Here is a 23,016-nt window from a genome sequence, read left to right as displayed (position 1 = left end):
TACCACATCCTCCAGTCACCGCTGTGGGTCTCCATGCATTCCCAGACCAGATGGGAAATGCAATCCCTTTCTGTGTCTCCTGAGTCTGCTTCAGGGCCTCCCTCCATCTGGACATGCCTGGAATACCTCCACAAGGAGGCTACCAGGAGTTATACTGAATAGATATACTGAGATGTTAATCTGCAGTTTTCCAAATGAAAGCAGTTCCTTCACCTAATCGTTTAAGAAGCCGCTTTTTTGCCCTGTAAATCTCACCTTAATGCCTAAATTACTGCAAACGCAATACTAATCACTTTTCGATTCCATCACTTCAGCATTTTACTCAATTTTTTCATCGACTTAACTTCCATGCAACTGCTTCTTTCTGACCCGGTGCTGCATAGGGAGCAAAAAATTGGCCAAATTCAGTCTAGTTTCTTCAACATGTTCCCCATCAACCTCCACTGCCTCACTAACATCTCAGCACATGATCATTTCTCCGCTGATAGCTTTCCCATCCTTACAAGTTAATGGCTTCTGCTTTCATTTTGCATTACAAAATAAATTACGACCACCAACGGTTTTGTTTTTACAATTTGAGAACTCATGGATTGCGCAACACGTTTTTAAACCACAGAAGTACTTCCTTATTATTAATTTTGGTTAAAGTTCCCTTTGAAAAGGGAATTGCTTTTCCTCTTTCTCATAGACTGTTTTGCGTCAACAACAACAAAAAAAACGCAAAACAGATGTCATCGCTGAGTAAAAACTTTATACAGGCAGTTTGAACTTAATGTGGAATTAAATAAATGTATCACATACATCCAGTTGTGTGACATTTTCTATATAAAAGTGTGTATATATATATATATATATATATAGTTATTAGACGTAGAACTGCACACTGCATCACAAAAATGTTGTCCCTGCAGAAACATCGTGGGGAATATCAATATCACAAAGGACTGTGTGGAATGCAATATCAGCTGGCTATTATAGTTCAACAATCATGAATCCAAACTTCAAAGCCAATAATAAATTCACACTGTTGGATAGAGTCTCACACACCCGACAAAGATCATAGTGTAGACAATGCAAAACTTCAAAGAGTTTGGGAAGAACAGATAAAAAAGGAGAGAAGTGACATAAATGTGTATTTCCTCACAACTGATCCGATGATCATAAAATTGACAAAAGATACAATTGAATTATATTTAATATTTTGCAGCCTTGATGACATGTTACTTGAGATCCAACACGGGGCCAGAGCTACAATGGACTGGCTCAGATCAAAGCCTATTTCTGTGCTAGACAAGAGTTAAAATTTGATATTTATAGAGTTTCTCCGTTAGGGCTGGGCGATAAATCGATTTAATCGATTAATTTGAATTTACAACATTTTAAGGTTGCATTTTTGGAAAATCTGGATTTTATTTTGCCAAAGCACTCATTTGGCTTCCATGAAGAGAAAAAAAATGCAATGCTGAGTATATGTTTAGGAAAATATATTGTCAAAATATTGTAAAGAGGAAACTTTTTTTTTACGATAATACGATTGAATTTACTCATTTACTTATTTTTTTTAAGTTAGCTTGAAGTTACACAAGTGAAGTGAAGCCTTTTCTTAGCTTATTGTGTAAAACCACCAGCAGCAAACATTTAGTTATAGTTTAATTGTTTACAACAGCAGGTAAAACATCTTGTATTACCAGCATGTTTCACAGCTTGTATTTGGTTGCACTTTTGAATTCAGGTCAACTCCCAGAAGTAATGCTTGACATAAAAGTACGTTATTTAAATTTCTTCAATTTGTTATTGTGAAACGAAAATGGGGGGGGGGGGGGGGGGGGGGGTGATTAATCGGATTTAGTATAATATAATAGGAGATTTAATTTTTAAGCCATATCGCCCAGCCCTACTCTCCATTCAATTTGTCTTGAGTTTGAGCCATTTTGAAAAGAATGAAAAATTTCAGTCTCTAATAGCAGGTAAAAACAATGGATGGTCTTCAAAGCATTAACTTAGGCAGAAATACAAATGCTTGGCAGTATTTTCTGGTTTTACTGTCTTAAAACCACATCTCCTTTTCCTTCCACCACTATGCAATTTGCACATTCTTGTCAATAACATAAAATCTCAATAAAATACATTGAAGGTTTTGTTTATAATGTTAAAATATGTGAGAGAAATTAAAGAAGGAATAATACTTTTGCAACGTCCTGTATGCACATCAGTTTATTAAACAAAGTCAAGCAATTAACTACTAAACAATGTTTGTACTTCACTAGACTAGAGAAGAACTAAATTATAATGAAAGGTACCTGACAGCGACTGAATATGTCGCTGGGAGTTGGCTGGACGTTGAAGTGTTTGAGGACTCGAACAGCCTGGTCTCTGGCCTTCTCTGAGCAGTCTAAGGACAGACAGCGACCTTCACCCACCTGGGAACGTAACTAGAAGAATAAAAAAAATGGTGGGTATATTTCAATAAAAAAGTAGAGAGAAAAATAAGAGTGCATCCAGGAAAACACACTTGACTTTTAGATTGTACTTGACTTCATGTGTACTTACAGTTTGGAATGGCTGACCACATGTGAGGATCACACGGCCTTCAGCTTGTGCTAACTGAAAGCACGCAACAAAAGCACACATCAAATGACTGCTCTGTGCCTGGGGTTGTTATTATACTGTAGTAACTGTAATGTACTGTAAACTGGACGGATGGATGACAATCAAATTTATTGATGCATAGACTGATGGTTGAATGGACAGAAAGAATACATGCATGGATATAAGGATGCATGGGTAGATGACAAACATTTGTATTGATAAATGGATGGATGACAAACTACTGAATTTGTAGATGATAGATGCAACAATGGATGAACGAACAACAAATGTATAGATGGATGAATGTATGTATGTATGTATGTATGTATGTATGTATGTATGTATGTATGTATGGATGACAAATTACTGAATTTCTAGATGGATGGATTGATGGATGGATGTAAAACAAATGTATTGACTGATGGATGGATGGATGGATGAATGGATGGATGGATGGATGAAAACATATGTAGAGAATGGATGATGGCAAACTACAGAATGTATGTATGTATGTATGGATGGATGACAAACTACTGAATTTATTGATGGAAGGATGGATGGATGGATGACAAACTATTGAATTTATAGATGGATGGATGGATGGATGGATGGATGGGTGGATGGATGGATGGATGGATGACAAACTACTGAATTTATGGATGGATGGATGACAAACTACTGAATTTATAGATGGATGGATAAATGGAAGGATGGATGGATGGATGACAAACTACTGAATTTATAGATGGATGGATAAATGGAAGGATGGATGGATGACAAACTACTGAATTTAAAGATGGATGGATAAATGGAAGGATGGATGGATGACAAACTACTGAATTTAAAGATGGATGGATTGATGGATGGATAGATGGATGAATGGATGACAAACTACTGAATTTATAGATGGATGGATGGATGGATGGATGACAAACTACTGAATTTATAGATGGATGGATGGATGGATGGATGGATGGATGGATGGATGACAAACTACTGAATTTAAAGATGGATGGATTGATGGATGGATAGATGGATGGATGGATGGATGGATGGATGGATGGGTGGGTGGGTGACAAACTACTAAATTTAAAGATGGATGGATTGATGGATGGATAGATGGATGAATGGATGACAAACTACTGAATTTATAGATGGATGGATGAATGGATGGATGGATGGATGGATGGATGGATGACAAACTACTGAATTTATAGATGGATGGATGGATGGATGGATGGATGGATGGATGGATGGATGGATGGATGGATGGATGGATGGATGGATGGATGGGTGGGTGACAAACTACTAAATTTATAGATGGATGGATTGATGGATGGATGTAAAACAAATGCATTGACAGATGGATGGAAGAAAACATATGGATAGATGGATGGATGAATGGATGGATGGGTGGATGGATGACAAACTACTGAATTTATAGATGGATGGGTGGGTGGGTGGATGACAAACTACTAAATTTATAGATGGATGGATGGATGGATGGATGGGTGGGTGGATGACAAACTACTAAATTTATAGATGGATGGATGTAAAACAGATGCATTGACAGATGGATGGAAGAAAACATATGGATAGATGGATGGATGACAAACTACTGAATTTATAGATGGATGGATGGATGAAAAAGGAATCTATTGATGGATGAAGAGATGGATAGTAATCTACTGTCACAGCAGTAGCTGTGGCTACAATGTAGCTCACCACCGCCAGCGTTTGAACGTGTGAATGAATGAATGTAGTGTGAAGGGCTTTGGTTTCATCTGGACTTGAGAAAGTGCTGTACAAGTGCAGTCCATCTATCATTTACCATTACTGAATTTACAGATGGACTGATGCATGGATGGATAAGTTTAAATAAAAAAAGCTATTTCACCGAAAAGAGCCCAATCAGTACATGTAGCTAGATTGAACTGCTGAGTCACACAATCAGAGATAAGATTTAAAGCAACATTAACCTGGTGTGGCTCATGATGTCATCTTTTTAACATTAGGGGGAAACATTCAAACTCCTCCAAGTACCCCAAATGGATACAGACTTTCTGTGGTTTGCTGCACAACGTTGACATCACACTATGAAACAGCTGTCTGCTGAGTAAAGGATTTATAAAATGCTCCCTTTAGAAATCTGGACTTAGGCTACAGAGCAAGTAATAGTGGCTGTTAACGTAAACTGGGTTATGGTCATATTACAACTTTTGGCAAAGATCAATAGGTTTTAGCCTGTCCACAAAAAAATAAATAACTGGAGCACATTTAAGGAAAAAAAAAACATTTTTTTATATTAAATTCTTTCAATTTAAGGATTTGAGGTTTAAATTCTTTGTGGTATTGGTTTCCAAATTATCAAATTCCGGACTTTTTCCTTTTGGTTAAGCTTTTATATGTTTCGCCTGCCTGTGTGAAAAAAAAATAAAGAAATGCAGCACTTCTTAACGGCTTCCTGACCAACCTTTGCTGCCACTCTGTGATCGTCGGTGTTCTCCAGCATGACCACGTCCACTCCCAAACAGCGCAGATATCTCCCCAGTCCCTGCAGCATGTTGTCACACACCACCCGCAACTGCTGGGGGGTGAGGGGCGGGGAGCCCTCTGAGGGCGACTCGCCACACAGGAGGCCTTTCACTGTGTCAGAATGAGGGAGACTGACCCTCTGAGCCCCCTGACATTCCTAAATGGACACAGAGCATAATGTGATATTTAACCGAGCCCCGTAGGGGGATTTTCTTTTCACTTGCACCTCAGTTCAGAGAGGTCAAAGCACAGGGTGAGTTATACAACTGCACCCCTGGAGCTGATAGGAACTAGTGAAGGGCCTTTGTCAAGCGCGCATTGTCCCTCCCTGTAGGCTGGATGCTCAAACCCAGGGCCTTCAGCTGGAGGGTGCCTTTATTCATTCACAAAAGTCACAGGAAAGGTCACAGGTTATCACCGAATTAAGAGTTGTCAAATTAGCACAGTTGCTCTTCCTTTATGGTTCATGATTACGGTCTGAAAGTGAAGTAACGGCACGGTAAATGCTCTTCAGAGACGTGCATGAATTAAAATGGAGTAATATTTTCAACGCTGGTTAAATTTAGAGCGTCGCAATATCAGGATGTCATGGAATTTGTGATAAAAGTTACTATTAACCCACATTTTTATTTACATGCTTTTCACATTTGCTTTATTCACAATAGCTAAACTCCTCGTTGAGAAAGTTGAAATACTGCTTATTAAAAATATACATCTAGTATGGGAGCAGAGGGCAGTAAAACCCTTGCCACAAATTTTAGTCTAGGTTAAATACATTATTGTTATGCAAAAGTTGCCTGAATGACACTTGAAATAAAACATCCTGCCAAATATTGCATCTCTGCAATCCTTTCCTATAGCAATCATCCCATATATTACAATGACAATTCAAATTTTATACGTTTATAATAAATTAGATATAATGAACGCCTAAACTTATTCGCTTTCTTAATATTTAAGCTAAAAATTGAATTTATTTATAGGAAATGTCTATCACATGGTGTTTTTCCATCCCTTTAAAGCTACTGCTACCACACCACATTAACCTATCGTCAGGCAGATCAATAATGCTGCTATAATCTACCACGCACTGTCACATTGGTTTATCAGGTGCTGAGATGCTAATTTAATTTTGTATATAAAAAACTATCCCTTTGCTCCAATAAAACGTTGCTTTTATGTAGCAGATTATTTAGCAGGAATGACATCCGTAATGTCTAAAATATCTCGACTCTGATCAGTTTATCAGCATACTTTGCTGTTGCTTAGGGCCCCCTGCTGGCCTGGGGGCTTCAGGAGAACCTGAATTCATCAAGAACAGGTTTACAAATCTACTAGTTACAGACATACTACAGTAACATTCAACTTTAGACTCATAAATGTCTGATGCTTGTGTCTAAGACAGAGAACATGTCATGCAAAATATAACCATTTCTACAAAGAGATCAGAAAGTAATGATGTTTTTGATGTGAGATTTTACCATCGGTGTGGAAGAAACTGCCCTTAAATCCTTCCAAATAAAAAGCCCTATTTTAACTATTGTTCAACAGTTGAAATACTTGTGGTTAAACTATTTGATTTTAAAAGGAAGTTATATTTGTATCTTTTAGAGCATTTTGCACCATTTCATCAAAACCCAACATTGTGAATTTCTTCAGAGTCAAACAACTTCTGGCTGATTAAACATCACATTACAGGATCAGTGCAGAGGTACATTTTTATGACCGCGTTCGCTGTGTCACACTTTAAACTGCTTAGCGGCAAGAAGTCTTTACATTAGACTCCAAGCAGGCGGTCGCAAGGACGCGCTGCATCACAGTCCCTCTCTGTTCTCACTGACAGGTGTGCGGTGGGAGCCTGCTGGAAAAGAAACGGCTCTTGGTACTAAACTAGCTAATCAAACATTTCACCATCCGTTCCGATGCTTCGTCCCGCTGCCATAAAATGTGGTTGTAGGAATTTGCCACGAGAAATGTAGGAAATAGGTACGCTCGACTATGATGAGTAAAACGTACACAGAGAGTCAGCGTGGAGTCCGTGATGCTCACAGTCTTAAATAAAGTATCTAGCATCACTTCTCTGCACATTTTCTGTTTAACTTAGCTTAAAAGGTAGCAACATCAATCCAAAAGTGTGAACAGAATTGCCATAAAATCTCTTAATTCAATATTTATTTAAAGAACAGGATGAAAAATTGATGTAACCATTTATCAATAGACTGAATACAAGAGTATCTTGTCTGTCTCAGTTTAGGTAAGCTTTAAATAACTTTTTTTTTATTAAATGTGAAGAAAGAGTTCACATTTAATTTAAATATGAGCTCTTTCAGAGACATGACGTCTATTTTTTTTTTTTACCTGTTTTAAACCGACATTGTTCAATGAAAGCGATGCCATAAAATGTGACATTATTTAAGGACATGCCCTTGTGTAAATCGTCCTCGCATGGAGACAGGAAAGCATTTCTGTGTGGACATCCTGAGCCGTCACCTCTTGGCCAATAGCCTGTGCTGTCTTCTTGTCCCGTTTCACCTTCTGCTTCTTTTCTTTGCTCGTCTTTGATTGGCCTGAAGTGATGCTGCGGAGGTCAGCTGGAAGCCCAAAGCTCGCTGGGTTGCTGGAGAGAGTTGAGTACACATCCAGCAAACAGTAGGCATCTGCCACTAGAGAAAGGTTGTGGGGGGTGGGGGTGGACAGAATGGGGAACAAGGGGGTTAAATTTATCCGTTTGCATTTTGTTAGGAGATAACGAAATAATCTCTGATGGAGAGGAGAGCAGCGACCATCTGGCTCTCTGTCATTGTCTGTGGGTGCATGCATAATGCCTTACCTGCATATCTAATTTGGCTGATGCGCAGTGGACGCCTCTCCCAGTTGGACATCTGCTCAGTCTTGTCCAGAGGCTTTCCTAGGACCTGCTGCACCAGCAGACTAAGGCCTTTTTCTGCACTGTTCTCACATACCAGGACCTCTCTAGGGCCATCTTGTACTTGATTAATCCTTCCGCACTGAATCTGTACATGTTTATAACAGAAAGAACATTTGTAATGTCAGAAAGCGGAATATCAGCTACAGACGGAGAAGCTTTGCTCAACGGACCTAGAAATGCAACAGGATATTGGATGGTGACTGGTGCTGGGCCGATTTTCCACTTAGCTGCCCCGCAGGGATCTTTTGTCATTAGCGAACGGCCCAGGCAACAACCTGCATTAACCACAACATTCTTCAGTGTAGATGTTGCTACTGAGCTAAGGAGTAGAGTAAGCCATCATGTGTTTATTTTTTTTTTTTTTTATCTAAAGCTGTGACGAACTTTTTATTTTCTGTTGTAAAGGTTGGAATAGAAATAAAGTCTACTATTATCATTAGTAGTAGTATTGTTGCCATTTTAGTCAGATATTTAAAAAGGAAGTAAGAGAAAGAGAAAGAACATGAGAGCTGTTCATTCAGGCTGCTACAGTGGGTGGGTTGGTGCTGGCTATCTCCTCCCTTGCCATTCCTAACTTTTGCCTTTTTTGGGCTCCTTCTATCCATCCATCCATGGTCTTTTGCTTATTGGAGATTGTCTTGTAGGATTAACAGGTCCAGGAGTAAAATCCAGCCATTCCCAGTGACACTCCATCTCCCCAGCAAGATCCTCCAGTTCCGTCTGGGAATCCCAAGACATTCCCAGAGCAGATGGGATATATAATCTTTCTATCAAGGTCTAGACCAGCCTTGGGGTCTCCTCCCTATAGGACGTGCCCGGAAAACCTTCAAAGGGATCAAATGTCCAGACAACCTCAACTGGTTGCTTTTCAGTTACCGACTTCTGTATATACCAGAAAGGCTGAGCTTTCACCTTCGCTTTAAATGGAAATGGGAAATTATGGCAGCTTTGTGAAATTCTTAGTGGTACAGTAGCAATGCTACTTGCTCTAATTATGCAAATTGCTAATATAAAATGAAAGAGGCTATTTAAATTTGATTGAAAATGTCAGTTTTGTAATCGTTTTGTTGTTTTAAAATAGCTTAACTCAGTTTTCCAGAATTATGGCCTCTTACATTACAGGTTTCCTCTGCTGCTGATAAAAACAAATGATAACCACGTAAGACTAGAAGACTGGGAGAAAAAAATTAAATGTAAATTTCAGTTTTAAAAAAAAGAAATTAAGCCAGTCGGTAGGACAGACCATACAAAAACCGCAGATCAGAAATGTCTGATTGCTTTATCTCTAATAGATAATATGTTTGGAAACCTATCTGACATAATTTTGGAGCTGAAATAAAGGAGCTATTTAAAATAAGGGCTTTTACTTTGAAGGTTTGATAACAATCGGGCATTGTTGTAAACAACTGTAGAATTAGTAGAAACATCTGATTAGGACTTGTAATAATAAAGGGAATGCTCTTCGACCAGCTGATTGCTTTAATTAAGAGTTTGCTGTTTTCTAATTAGCGACTGATGGGACAACGGCACCTTTTGGTGTACTTTAAGGAGATCGAGCAACCCCTCTGTCTTCAGGGGCTCCTCTGATAACTCAGGCCAGGTGGCAGTGAGACACTTGAGATCCCCGGTCATGCTATAACCTGTACAGAAATAAAGAGACACCGTTTGTATTTAAAAGTCATGAAACTGATTACCATTCGATTATGTTGCTGCTTACCCAGTTTCAGGATATTTCGCTCAGAAAACAGGGTCCTGATGAAAGCAACCAGATCCGGCTGTTCGCAGAATCCTCCTGCGCAGAGGTCTAATAAAAACACTTGGTCGAGCACAGCGAGTTGTATGAGAGCAACTTTCTGAGCAGCGACACGGCCAAACGTCGGCTGCCACTCCATGTCGACCCCGACCACGACGCCTTCCTGGAGAGAGACACAGAAACGGGACGTGTCAATTAGGGCTGTCAAAATAACGCGTTAGTTTCGATTAATTAATAAAAAAAAAAATAACGGATTAAAAACAACAACGCAGATTAATCAATGTCGTATAGGGGTTTTCAATAGGTGAGGCGCGCCTCCCCTGGGGGGAGTATGGCTTGCAAATACTGCATTCAGATGAATTAAATCAAAATGCTGCAGCCTTTGGCAGAAATTACTAAACATCACCGAGGGATTGAAGAAAAACAAATAAAAAGTGTAATATTTTAGCCTAAAATATTTAGGCTAAAGTATTTAGACTTTCCAGCTTCTGGGAGGTGATGGAAAAGTTTATTCTGATCATAATCATCATGAATGTCATCATTATTTAAAGAGCACTTTAACACGAGGTAAAACAAAGTGCCAAACATCAGAAATACATCAGATAAGAGATAACAACTAATGCTTGTTTGTTAAAATAGCACTAGGTCTAAATTGTGTATAATTAGCCTAAAAAGTAGATTGGAATATGGAATATGTTGACGTCTGTTAAATTCAGGTTATCTTTTTTATTATTATTTCAGTTGACGTCTCCTGTTGACGTGAGTTCAGTTTGACATTGGCATCTGTCTAGTTCAGTTTGTCTGCTGTGGAAAACAGCACTTTAATGTATCTAATGCTGATTATTCATTGAATCATTTGAATTTAAATATTTAAAATGCTTTCACAGCAAAAATTATATGCGATTAATTTAGATTAATTAATTACAGAGTATGTAATTAATTAGATTAATTTTTTTAATCGATTGACAGCCCTTGTGTCAATACAACAATGCGTAAGTATATCCAAAATACTTAGATCTCTGTACCTTGAGCAGAATGCTTCGACATCTGTGGAGCGTTTCCGTCGTATCTACAAAGTGGACCTTGTCTTTGGCGAGCGGCACCTGGTAGAACCTCTGGCAGTGAGACTGAGGAGGCACCCACTCCTCGTGTGTCATATCGTTCAAACATATCTGTCTGAGCACAGAGAGAAGATGTGTCACTTCTGGGTTTGCATGCCAGAGACATAAAAGCACCACTAAAACAAGACAGAGGAATTTAGATTAGGGAAGGAGAAAGAAAAATACACACAGATTACAGAAGGCATGACAGAACGAAAAGTAAAATTGTAACTTGGAAGTTGACTCCAGATCGGTATTTTAGTTCAATTGTAGGACGTGCGTATGCATATTTTCCACCAACTCACTGTAGATCAGGTGGCAGGCTCTGCTGCGTCTCCCACACCCCCGGCGGAAGTCGGTTTTTGGGGATATTGTACTTCAGTGACCACTGGGAGGCTTTCTGGAGGCCGCAGTGCTTCGCCAGCATCTCCACCAAATGGACCTGCAGCTGGAGGTCATCTGCCACCACATACTGGACATACACGGCACAGACTAAAACACCTACAATGACGTGGCAGCGGATGATTAAACAGAATGTGTGAATCAACGCTATCAGGTCAAAGCCTGCATTTAAACCAGGGGTGTCAAACTCATTTTGGTTGAGGGGCCGCATTCAGCTTAATCTGATCTCGAGAGGGCCACACGAGTTAACTCATTGCAAGATTAAATAGAACTAATAAATGTGGACTTGTTGATTTTTATATTAAGTTATTTTCACTTTTACACAATATATTATGAATAACCTCAGCGTTTTTAAGAAAAGTATGTGCAATTTCAACAATACTTTTACTCAGTTAACGTTTACTTGTGCATTATGCATAAGAACTGATCACAGTGAATAAACTATGTTGAAAAACATTTATTCACATTTTTTGGAACTTAAAACACTGTCCGGCATGACAAAATACATCAAACAGATAAAAAATTAAGAAATGATTAGAATTTTTCCACACCTGAAGCTTAATCTGCTAATTAAAACACAGCGTGGACAATATAGGAACTGCATATTTTCAATTAAACAAAGTACATGTTTTTTTCAATAATTGTTTTAACATTCTTTTCCTTTTATCTTGTCCACTTGTGAAAGTCAAATCTGATGAGCTCTTTTTGGCATCTTATTGCCACATTGCCAGACAGGACACTGGGGAAAAAAAATAAAAAAAATAAAAAATTTCATTTATAATGATAATGCATTTAGCCACAGGGCCGGACTAAATTGTTCGGCGGGCCCGATCCAGCCCGCGGGCCGTATGTTTGACACCCCTGGTTTAAACAAAACCTACTTGCACGTGATCGGTCCAATTCTCCTCTGTCATGGTTTTCTACAAACAAACAACACAAAGATAAGGCTACGGTTTACTGCTGGTGTTATGGGTTATCATGTGCGCAGAGATGAACAGCTGGGCTCACAGTTAAAAGCAAATATACTGCCTGTAGGAAGCTGTAGGCTGCAAGACTCTGCTGCATCACTTACTTCCACAAATGTCTTAAACATGAGGTAACGCAGACAGTCCAGCCTCCTCTTATGCAGAGCGTTTGGACAGAGACCTGCATCGAAAAGAAGAGGCCGGAGTCGGACTTGGGTGGAAAAGAAACAAAGACCATTGAAACAAAGTGAGACGGGCAGGTCACCCACTCTGGTCAATTTTGAATTTCTCTATGAGCCGGAAGATGTGCCGGGTGATTATTTTGGGTTGAACCTGAGCGCTGTAGTGCTTGGACAGGGAGAGGCGAGGAAACTGCCTGTGGAAGCACAAACGCACACACAGTTATTTAATCTTACTTGATGAAATCATGAGGATGATGACGCTTTCACATCCAGTACTGGCGATATTCATTGGCACTTCTGGTAAAGGTAAGAAAAAAAAGATAACACTCCTTTCTTTGCAGCAGCATATTCTCACACCAAAATGTTAAAAAAAAGTCCAACCTTTAACTGAAGCTGAGCATTTTTAACCTGACGAGCCAGATGAATTTCATTCCGCTTAGCTCCGCCTGGCTTCACTCACATCCATCTGGGACATCTCCCATAGAGAGTGATTTCTTCAACCAATTTTATTGTCTAGCCCAGGGGCCTGCAACGTTTACAGTCTAAAGAGCCATTTTGCCTACAGTCCCCTTGAATTAAACTCGTTTAGAGCCACAAATGTTGCCTGGCCTTTTGAAAAAAGACAAATTATAATTTTTGATAAAGATCTAGTGTAGGAAATATGTTGTCATCGTTGAAGAAACGGCCTTTTATGTCTAGTTTGAGGTTTTAAAAAAAAGAGGATGGACGGGATATTGATATTTGTGGATAATGATGTAAAAAAAAAATCTTAGTTTCCATTTTCCAACATAATGAAAGAATATTGATTTAAAATTAAATATTACGGGCACTTTTAGCATCATTCTGTTGTAAAAATTATTCCAATAAAAAACTGCTAAAACCCGCATTAACATAACATAATAAAAATATAATTTGTAGCGAAAGTTATTAAGAGTCAGTGTGGAAGGTAGAAAGAGCCATTTGCGGCTCCAGAGCCACAGGTTGCAGACCCCTGGTCTAGCCAATCAGGACGCAGGGCTGGAGTTTCATAGATGTGACGTAGTGGAGAAGCGACCGTGACGTGAGACTGTTTTGATAGCAATGGTGGCTTGCATCGAGGAAGCAAGCGTTAACATTGATGCTGCTATTTCTTCCGTGTTGTCCAATCTACCTAATATTGTTTCATTAAAAGAACATCAGAGAACGCCTCTGAAGGCTTTTGTTGGCTGTTCTGTTTTGTTTTTTCCTGCGTCGCTCTCATCATCGTCACGGGTTAGCTTCGGTGTGAGTGGTTGAAATAGCACGTCGATGAAGATGACAGATAAGTAGCTTATCCAATCATATGCAAGGATTTTTGATAAGGCCCAGCCTTCTGAAATGCCATTCCTATGGATCTGTTCCAGATGGATGAGAGTGGAGCTAGGCAGAGCGAAATTCATTTGGCTAGGGTCAGGTTAGAGCATTTTAGCATTGGAAAAAAAAAATCCTTTTTCATCCTCCACTTCCCCTTTTTAGCTAATAGGAAAACATTTATTCTAAAACATTTCACATGTTTGGCACATGCACACAGAGAACAACAATCTCTGTAAATCCTTCAATGTTCTGGGTCGGCTGTTTTTCTTCAGCTCCCTCCTACAGGTTTTCTACAGGATTCCACTGAGCTATATTATACACTGGAGTGCTGATTTTGCCGGAAAACTGAAGTCACTGGCCGCCATCTTGCTACTCCCTACTCTCACAGAATCCCATAGGATTTGGTTGCAATAACAAGCAGTTTTCTGGCTGTGTGAAAACGTTTCACAGGTAATTTTACAGTCAGTGGATGTACTAACACTATTAACTACTAGGAAATTAGGTGGTGAAATATTTTACATGTTATTCATATTAAATATATATATATATATATATGTATATATATAAATATGTGTATATGTATGTATATGTATATATGTATACATATATGTAAATATATGTTCTTGTATATTGTTATTTATATATATTTATAAATGTTAGATATATATATTTAAATAAATAAAATGCAAAATATTTCAGCACATGACTTTCTCAGTACGTGATAGTTTTAGAACATAACATAAAAGTATATGGCATTTGACATTTTAAAAGTCTTAAGCCCCCCCCCCCCCCCCGAACATGAGAAAATCCTCGTTATTCGATGCTGTAGCGCACATATTCCCTAGTTACTGGGGGAAAATAGGGAGTACCAATATGGCGGCCGGTGGCTTCAAAGCGACTCGTTCTAACAGCCGGCGATTAGCATTCCAGTGTATAATATAGCTCAGTGCAGGATTCAGGTTCCTAGAGCGACATTCTCAGTAAGGGCCTGATTTAGCGTCTAGGAAACAATTTGAGCTCATAACAGCCAATGTTTTGGATCATTAACCAGTGCTGACCATTTCTTTTGTAAGGTAGTAGAGTGCATCAGATATTTTATTTACAGTATGGTTGTATTTCAAAGAGTTCATCAGGCCGTGTGCTCTAACAACGTTATCAAGGTACTCTGAAGAGTAACCAGCCCACAGTAACACAGCGGCCATTAGGTGCTTTCCTACATGTTGTTTCACACCAGCCCCCAGTGTTTGTTGCCGATGAACATCTTATCTCAAACCTCTTTCAGATCCTTTCATTTTAATATCTACAAGGATCGTTTACATCTCAGGACCAACTGAAGGGGGTAGGGGGGGGTCTCAAACCTCGACTGGAGAAATACTGAGCAGAGCCGCCACATGATCCTCCTGTGATCGTTTGAACAGAGAAATACGTTGATTGTCAGAATTTGTTTCAGATAACATGTTGAAGATGATGCACAGCAACATTACTAGTACTTAAAGCCTGCATTAGGGAGCAAGGCAAACAAACCCAGCCCTGTGGGGAGTTTTCACTGCAGATAGGAGGGGGGGAATTCCCCTCAAGTCGTACACACATTGCTCGGGTGCATGTGCTCCGTATCTCCAGCTGCATGCTCTAGAAGCAAACATGGCTAGTGATCTAGCCACGTGTATGACATGAAAGGACAGAGTAATGCATTATGGGCTTCGTGTTTGTAGCAAGAATCTGAACAGGGATGCAGTCCCATCTGTAAAAAAGTAAGTTAAAGTCAAAGTGGGGTAAAAAATAAAAAATAAAAACTCTACCTTTAAGTTTGTAATGGATGACAGAAAAGGATCTTTTTCTGTTATCCCTCCCGAACAACCAACTGGCATGAAGACGGCACCTAATGTTTACTTATGCAGCCACTGTGACCCAGACTGTAGTCTTTACTGCAGGTCTTAACCAGTGAGCTGTTTTTCACCTTAAACTTCCTGCTTAGGGTGCATTGCAGCGAAACATTGTAAATATGGGTTCTTGTTCATCCTGGTAGCTACTATTGCACCATATTCAAATGCAAAGGAAAAATAAAGACGTGTTAATATTTAGACGTTTTTTTTAAATTATGCTCAACATAAAAAAGGTATAAAAAGGACTCTAGTTACATTTATTTTAAAGGGATTGTTAGGAGTACCAATAATTGGGCTGTAGAAACCATTATTTTTTTAACTTGGAAAAACTGCACTTAAAATTAAAAGTTGGATTTTTTGAAATCATGTGAGATTATGCTTATTTAAAGTGGTTGTAAGCATGTTTGCCAGTGGTGCTGTAACGCCGCATTATGTAACACAACCACATTATGTATCGCCACAAAATGTAATAAAATCCCATGAACTCACTTTGTAACAGTTTAGGCCCGACTGTGTTATAACATTATTACATTTTGCAGTGGTTATTAGAAAATGTGGCGCTTCCTCTTCTTTTTTTAAAAAAAAAAAAGACAAATGTAATGATGTGGTGCATTGTGCATTAAATGATCACAAACAGTGTTTGTGTTTCAAAGATTTAAATGTTTAGGATCCATAACATGACAGTTCTTAAATGTAAATTGATTAGGATGAACACAAATACTGGTTCGTGATTTATAACGCAATGCGGCAGAAGCTAATGCCAAATGCGTTCAAGGAGATTACAACAATTTGTGGCGATTATGGCGGTTTTAGTGACGTTTTATTACACTCTGAAGTTCAAATGTATTACATTCTGACATAATGCGGCGTTACGGGTGCCAAAAAATATGGAGGGCACAGTATGCACTCAGTTCCCACAAATGAACCCAGCCAGCCTACTTTCTTATGTCTTCCACTCTGAATTGCGGGTGACACCAAGAGTCTAGCAACATGACAAGCTGTTGCTGCAGGTGACTGTGTCCTTTGACAAAGGACTCCGCCAATGGCAGCTTGTCTTGTAAAACCAGAGGAACAAGCATCTGTAAAATAGTGAAGACAGAAATTAAGAAAACGTTAAAAAAAAAAAGATCATCTGAGGATTTTATTCTAACTAGTCAAAAGGTTATCTTTATAAATAATTATGCAGGAATTAACAGAACACCAGCTTTACACTAACAACAAAAGTTCTTCGTCTCACCTCCTCGGCTTTTAGTTCAGTCTGTAAACCAAAGTTTATGCTCAGAGTCACCGCCTGTGGGAAGAAAATAAAAAGCTGAAAAGGTGCCAAAACTAAGCTACCTCTTTAATTTTATGGACGGAGAGGATTTTATAATATAAAAAGCGCTGCACTGGACACTCACTTCTTTGTAACAGTTGAGAGCCTGGAGTTTGACGATGTGCAAACGTAGTATGGAAGGATCCAAGGACCTGAGCTTGTAGATGTCGATCAGACACTCTACAAAGGTGGGCTGGGTATCTGTCAGCAGGTCAAGAGCCCTTCGCTGAAGCCCCACTACTTTGTGCACAGAGAAAGAGCTCAGACTCACCTGGCGAGGTAAAAAAAAAAAAAAAAAAAAACATGAAAGGAAAATGAAATAAAGTATGATGTGATAAAAATGAACAGAGAGGAATTTTTTGGAGGCTTTTACATGATCTAAATTGGGGCTGTCCAAAGTGAATCACACTAATTTGGTCCACTTTTTCAATCCTAAAAGAAAAACAGTATGTGCAAAAGACAGGATTTATCTTTTATTAACCAATCCTTATGCTTTCAGTCCAGTTTCATAGTCCATAGGCCCACCAGAATTGACTCATAAGCAGATGTGGGCACATCCATTTACTAAACATGGCTAATAACAGGTTTTTTTTTTCCACAGCTTTTGGAAAAATAGTGACCAGTGATTTTACAAACCTCCTTATAAATGTATTTACCAGAAAACAATTCATCCCCCAAAAAATTAGGAAATTGCATGCCTTCTTTTTAATAAGGTAAAACGTCTGACACATTAATGGTTTTCATTAAAAATGTTCCATGTTTAGTTTTTGTTGAGGAACTTAAAAAGTAAACTAACAGCATAAATTCGAAGCAAAAAAATATCTAAATTCCACAATTTTGGCCCACCTAGGGAGAGGTTGGGACACCGCTGATCCAAAGAGTAACAACTCTAAAGGAGAGGTTTATGGAGGATTTCCAGACATTAGCACACGTATAATACCTGAACAGCTCAAAATCAATACTTCTACTAGAGCATGTCATCCAGGAGCTGGAAGCTTATCTAGATCAGCTCGACTACCTGAGGATGTTCCTTTATCCACGCCTGGAAATCCATGAGAATGTGGTAGCCCAGGGTGTGGCTCCGGCCCTTCTGCTTCCCCGGACAGCTCTCCAGGATCGTTAGTAGGGCCTCGTGAGGCTCCGCCAGCTTTGAGAATCCCTGGATGGCAGCCAAATGTAGCTGTGGGTGGAGAGAGGAGGAGAGAAAGGTCACTTTCAAGACAGGAACACAACAGCTTGTAGGTGGATCCCCTCAAATCTTTCAGCCAAGTCAGAACACTTTTACCGTTTGCTCTTTGAGCCGTGCATCAGAACCAGTTCGAGTAAAATATACAAGCAAAAGCTTCAAAATGGGCTCAACTGAGAGTTGATTAAAATATATTTTTAATATGTAGGAGTTTTGGCTGTTCCTTGATTGGTTTTTATTGTTTATGCAGACAAAAGGACACAATTTCCCACAATATATAATCAGTGGACGTCCTAATGTTAAACACAAATGTTAAACTGCAAAAGCTCAACGAATTTATCATAGTTGGAACAACTCGATACTTAAAAATTTGGGTGCAAAAAACTTATTTAAAAAAAATCTATATTCTTAAATCTCCAGACTACAAGTTGTCTAGAAAATTAGAAGCTGACCATGCAAGATCCAGAGCTGAGCTGTGGCTCAAGATCATAACGGTTCCACTGGATGTGACCCAAAAACATCTATTCTTCAATCTGACTCTCAGGACAGATGAAGTAAATACCAAACTAAACCACAATGGGAAGAAAAAGCTGCGTGTAAATCGCCCGGAGGCAGATTGAAAAAATGGTCGCCCATAAGTCCTAATATCGCTCGTCAGCTATTTACTGAGGTGGGCGACTTAAGTGGAATGAAAAACAGAAACATTTGCTCAAAGGAATATTTCTCTCTACAATAAAATAATCTGAGTATAAGTTTTTTATACTTTAGGAACTGATTATAATGTCGCCAATGGTAATGGTGATTTAAAAAAAAAAATCATCTTAAAAGAACGAACAGCCACATTAGAAAGCATCATACGACAGCGCAGGTTTCATTTCTCTTCAAGACACAGAACATAAGTGGAAATAAAAATCATTTTCCATGCTCTCTTTTATTTCCCCCCCACTTGTTTCCAGACACAGTCCCAAACTGGATAGGAACCCCGATCCGCCACAGATTTCTGTGTCTGAAGACAAATGTCTTCAGACAACAAATGTTGCGTAACACAGAGACGCGAATTTTGTTTCCGAATACATGACAAGCAGACGCAGAGGTTTCCGACAAAGACGGGGTCCTGCTGTAAGGAATGCAAAGCTTGACATTAGCAAATTCCAACAAGAGAAAACGATATCTGTGTGAGAATACCTTGAACTGTGTCTTAATTTACAAAACAGATGTCATCCACTCAATATCCTCCTCTCAAGTTCATTCAGAGCAACACAAATTCCTTCCTTCTGCTTTCCTCATTAACACACACACATTCATCCTTTGGTTGCAGATGCTGGGACCTCACACTAGTTTGCTCCTTCCCGTGCTTTTTGCAAACACAAAGAACACACACACACCTATTTCCCACTGTCTTTAAAACACACATGGAGTCCTGCATGCATGAAAGTGACATTGTGAAGGTGACTCTTACCACCTGCAGATGGTTCTGGTTCCAGAGCCCGAACAACTGGTCCCTGAGCACAAGAGGGTCAAGACCTGAAAGGAACAAAACACACGGATGGGGGGGGGGTTGTTCAATCTCTTCTTGGGCACTTAGTCAATAATATAAACAAAGCATTTCAAGTCTTTAATTACGTTAAAGCTTTCTTTAAAAGGGAGCGCTGACGTTAAACTGTAGCAATATTTTTAAAAAGTGTGATTGTGCTGAGAAAGTAACAGCTACGCTAATTCGCAACACCAAGCTCTGCTAAAAGTAAACAAAGAATCAACAATTACAAAATATGTTGCTTTATCAATTCTCATTTTGCTCCTCCTCCTTTACTGAGGCTAAATATTCTTCCAGTGGTAAACCGCGACCCACCGACCATCACCGGGGTCGGACTGTAGCTGTTCAATTAACCATAAGCCCAGGTTGAAGCTCATTCAACCTAGATTTTTTTTGTTTTTTGTGAACAAACAAAAATTGTTCTAAATCCATCCTAATACTGCTTTCTTAAATGGTAATCAGAATAACATGAAACAGCTTTAAATGAGCAGCCTAATTAGAACCGGATCCGGGTGATATGATTTTAATATTATGATACAGATTCTAATTACTTATTTCTTTTCTATGATAGTGTCTGTTTAAATATAAACTGAAGAGAAATTGAAATAATCACTATGACCTAATGATAAATATTATTATGAAATGATAAATAATCATTATTACGTAATGACATTTACTTTTAAAACTTGCCAAGCAGAATTTCCTTTGCCGCTATTTTAGGTCATGGATTACAAGTAACGCATTTCAAAAACGTTTCAGTACCTGCATAAAATAATGCGCATCAATTTCTCTTGTGACTATCTCGTCTCCATCTTTTAAAGATGACATAAAAAATGGCAGCTCAACGCATAATCTTCCCTACTGAATTTTAAAGCCTTCCATTAAATTTTGAAAGTGTTCTATTGCCCGGCACCAACTGTAATCTTCTTTTATTGTGAACTTACCAAAGAAAATGTCTAAAAAGACTCTTTTTTAGGTTATTTTGAAAGAAAAAAGACTTTTGAATAAATCATTAAACGCATAACATACCAAGGAAGCCTCGATACGACCTACCAAGTTACAGAACAGAAGAAGAACCGAGCATTAAAGTAGCAATGTTCAAATTCACCTTTTACGCCACAAATAAGTAAATGTAGCCATTGCTGGCTATCTGGACTATTCAGGTGTTAAAACAAGGAGTTCCTAATTTCTTAAAATTAAACTACCTAATACGGGCGACACATTGCAGCAAATAAATACATGGGTTAGTGTCATGGGTTAGTTTTGGTCTGGCTTTTTTCTCTGTTATTTTTCAGTTCCTCCTCCTCTCACTTGGCTCACCCTCCACTCCCTCAGCAATCAGTCACACCTGTTAGGCCCTAATTAGTCAGAACTTACTTCACCTGCCAGCCTCCCTACATAAGCCTCCCTTAATCTTCTCTTCCCCACCGGCTCGTCTTCAGTCTCTACCAACACCAGGCCTGTCTAGTCCTGTTCTCATCAGTCTCCACTCACCCCACGTCTGTCAGCCTAGTTTGCTCCCTGTTTAGTTTAGATCTCCTGCTACCACTGAGCTCCAAGTAAAGCCTCTGCTAGCTGCTGGATTTCCAGCTACCTCTGTGCTTCAAGTAAAGCCTCTGCTAGGTGCTGGATCTCCTGCTACCACTGAGCTCCAAGTAAAGCCTCTGCTAGCTGCTGGATTTCCTGCTACCTCTGTGCTTCAAGTAAAGCCTCCGCTAGCTGCTGGATTTCCTGCTACCTCCGTGCTTCAGGTAAGGCCTCTGCCAGCTGCTGGATTTTCTGCTACCTCTGTGCTTCAAGTAAAGCCTCTGCCAACTGCTGGATTTTCTGCTACCTCTGTGCTTCAAGTAAGGCCTCTGCCAGCTGCTGGATTTTCTGCTACCTCTGTGCTTCAAGTAAGGCCTCTGCCAGCTGCTGGATTTTCTGCTACATCTATGCTTCAAGTAAGGCCTCTGCCAGCTGCTGGATCTCCTGCTACCCCTGTGCTCCAAGTTTGCTCTCTGCTCTGTCGCTGGATTGCCTGCTACCCTGTGCTCCAGCAGTCCTGCATCCCAAGAACTGTCTCGCTCTGCACCTCTGGTCTGACAGCAACCCAGCATCTCCAAGAACTCTCTCCAGTCTCTTCCAGTCAGCCTGCTCCTGCACCCATCATCTCCAGTCCGGTTACTAACTCTGGTCATCATCATCCAACTCATTACTTTCAATAAACTGCAATAGAAATAGCTCTGTGTGTGCGTGCTCTGTCCGGGTTCACGAAGACAAATCATGACACAATGTAAATATGCTTAATTACACATAATGTTAATCAGTGCACAACAGTTATGTAACACAAACAGCCGCATTTACTGTGCGATTAGGGTTTTGCAAAGCTTATAAGCAGGCTTCTATCCATCCATTAATTTAATTTGTTGGCAATTTTCTTCAAATGGCTCCGTCTTTCCCCAAGATGTTAATCAAGCTTGATCAGTAACGTGATATGAAAGGAAAAAGTTTCTGTACTGCCGCTAAACAAGGCACAGCTTAGTTTATATGGCGTCACATATAATTTCTTGAACAAGCATAGCAGAGCGCCTACCACCTTCTCCCCCCTTCCTTCCCAGGGCTAGTTTTCCTGTTCTCTCCCTCCCTGCATCAGCCTTTACTGATTTTGTCTCGGATTTCCCCAGGAAAAAGGCTACGCGCTGGTCATGGTGTAAAAAATACAGCCTTTCCTGAAACACAGCCTGGGAAAGCAGGCCCAGAGTCCTCTCTGTGTTGGCCTCTAATCCATCTTAGCCAGACTCATTCTGTTTCTTTGTTTTTTACTATATGTCCTCTAAAGCATACGCGTTTCAAAATGTCCATCCTGTCTGAAATAAATAGCGCTCTATAGCCTATTAATAAAGCAGATGCGCTCTTGTTAAACATGTATAACTATTTCCAGTTACTAACACAGACACGTGACTGCATTTGTGCGATTACACTACCACTCTTAGAAAACTACAATTCAATTAAACGCTTTTCCCAAAGTCAAATGACAAGAGTTCAAGGCTCTCAAGTCAATTTAAAGCATAAACACAAACGTTCACAGGGAATTTATCGCTGCTACTTCTAATTTGGTCAAGCTTTATGAACGAAACCTGCAAAAACAGCAGACTATAAGAATGGATGGGATGGGCAGACGGAGAAAAAGATGATTGATGGACTGAAAGACGGATGATGGGAGGGACGGACGGACAGGAAACCAGCAGGATAGATGTATGGAAACCAGGTAGAGAGAGTCTGAATGCAAGCTACTTAAACAATTAGCCCACACATAGAATAGAATAGAA

General features: G+C 39.5%; 1 protein-coding gene across 3 annotated transcripts in view; it reads right to left on the bottom strand.

Moving 5' to 3' along the window:
- exd3 (exonuclease 3'-5' domain containing 3) overlaps positions 1–23,016 on the bottom strand; it is a 67,142-nt gene that overhangs the window by 35,954 nt on the left and 8,172 nt on the right. For all 3 annotated transcript variants that reach the window (XM_036139793.1, XM_036139792.1, XM_036139794.1), the window contains exons 3-19: positions 19,631–19,695; positions 18,004–18,165; positions 17,071–17,256; positions 16,908–16,961; positions 16,610–16,749; positions 12,543–12,649; positions 12,381–12,454; positions 12,190–12,228; positions 11,212–11,378; positions 10,832–10,982; positions 9,771–9,969; positions 9,584–9,693; positions 7,955–8,138; positions 7,615–7,787; positions 5,063–5,281; positions 2,551–2,604; positions 2,301–2,432 (exon numbers count right to left, since the gene is read on the bottom strand). In XM_036139793.1, coding sequence (XP_035995686.1) covers positions 2,301–2,432; positions 2,551–2,604; positions 5,063–5,281; positions 7,615–7,787; positions 7,955–8,138; positions 9,584–9,693; positions 9,771–9,969; positions 10,832–10,982; positions 11,212–11,378; positions 12,190–12,228; positions 12,381–12,454; positions 12,543–12,649; positions 16,610–16,749; positions 16,908–16,961; positions 17,071–17,256; positions 18,004–18,165; positions 19,631–19,695 — 2,216 coding nt within the window. The remainder of the gene's footprint in view (positions 1–2,300; positions 2,433–2,550; positions 2,605–5,062; positions 5,282–7,614; positions 7,788–7,954; positions 8,139–9,583; positions 9,694–9,770; positions 9,970–10,831; positions 10,983–11,211; positions 11,379–12,189; positions 12,229–12,380; positions 12,455–12,542; positions 12,650–16,609; positions 16,750–16,907; positions 16,962–17,070; positions 17,257–18,003; positions 18,166–19,630; positions 19,696–23,016) is intronic.

Source organism: Fundulus heteroclitus, chromosome 8, assembly GCF_011125445.2.
Source record: "Fundulus heteroclitus isolate FHET01 chromosome 8, MU-UCD_Fhet_4.1, whole genome shotgun sequence".
Lineage (NCBI taxonomy): Eukaryota > Metazoa > Chordata > Actinopteri > Cyprinodontiformes > Fundulidae > Fundulus > Fundulus heteroclitus.
This window is presented reverse-complemented; position numbering and strand designations above follow the sequence as displayed.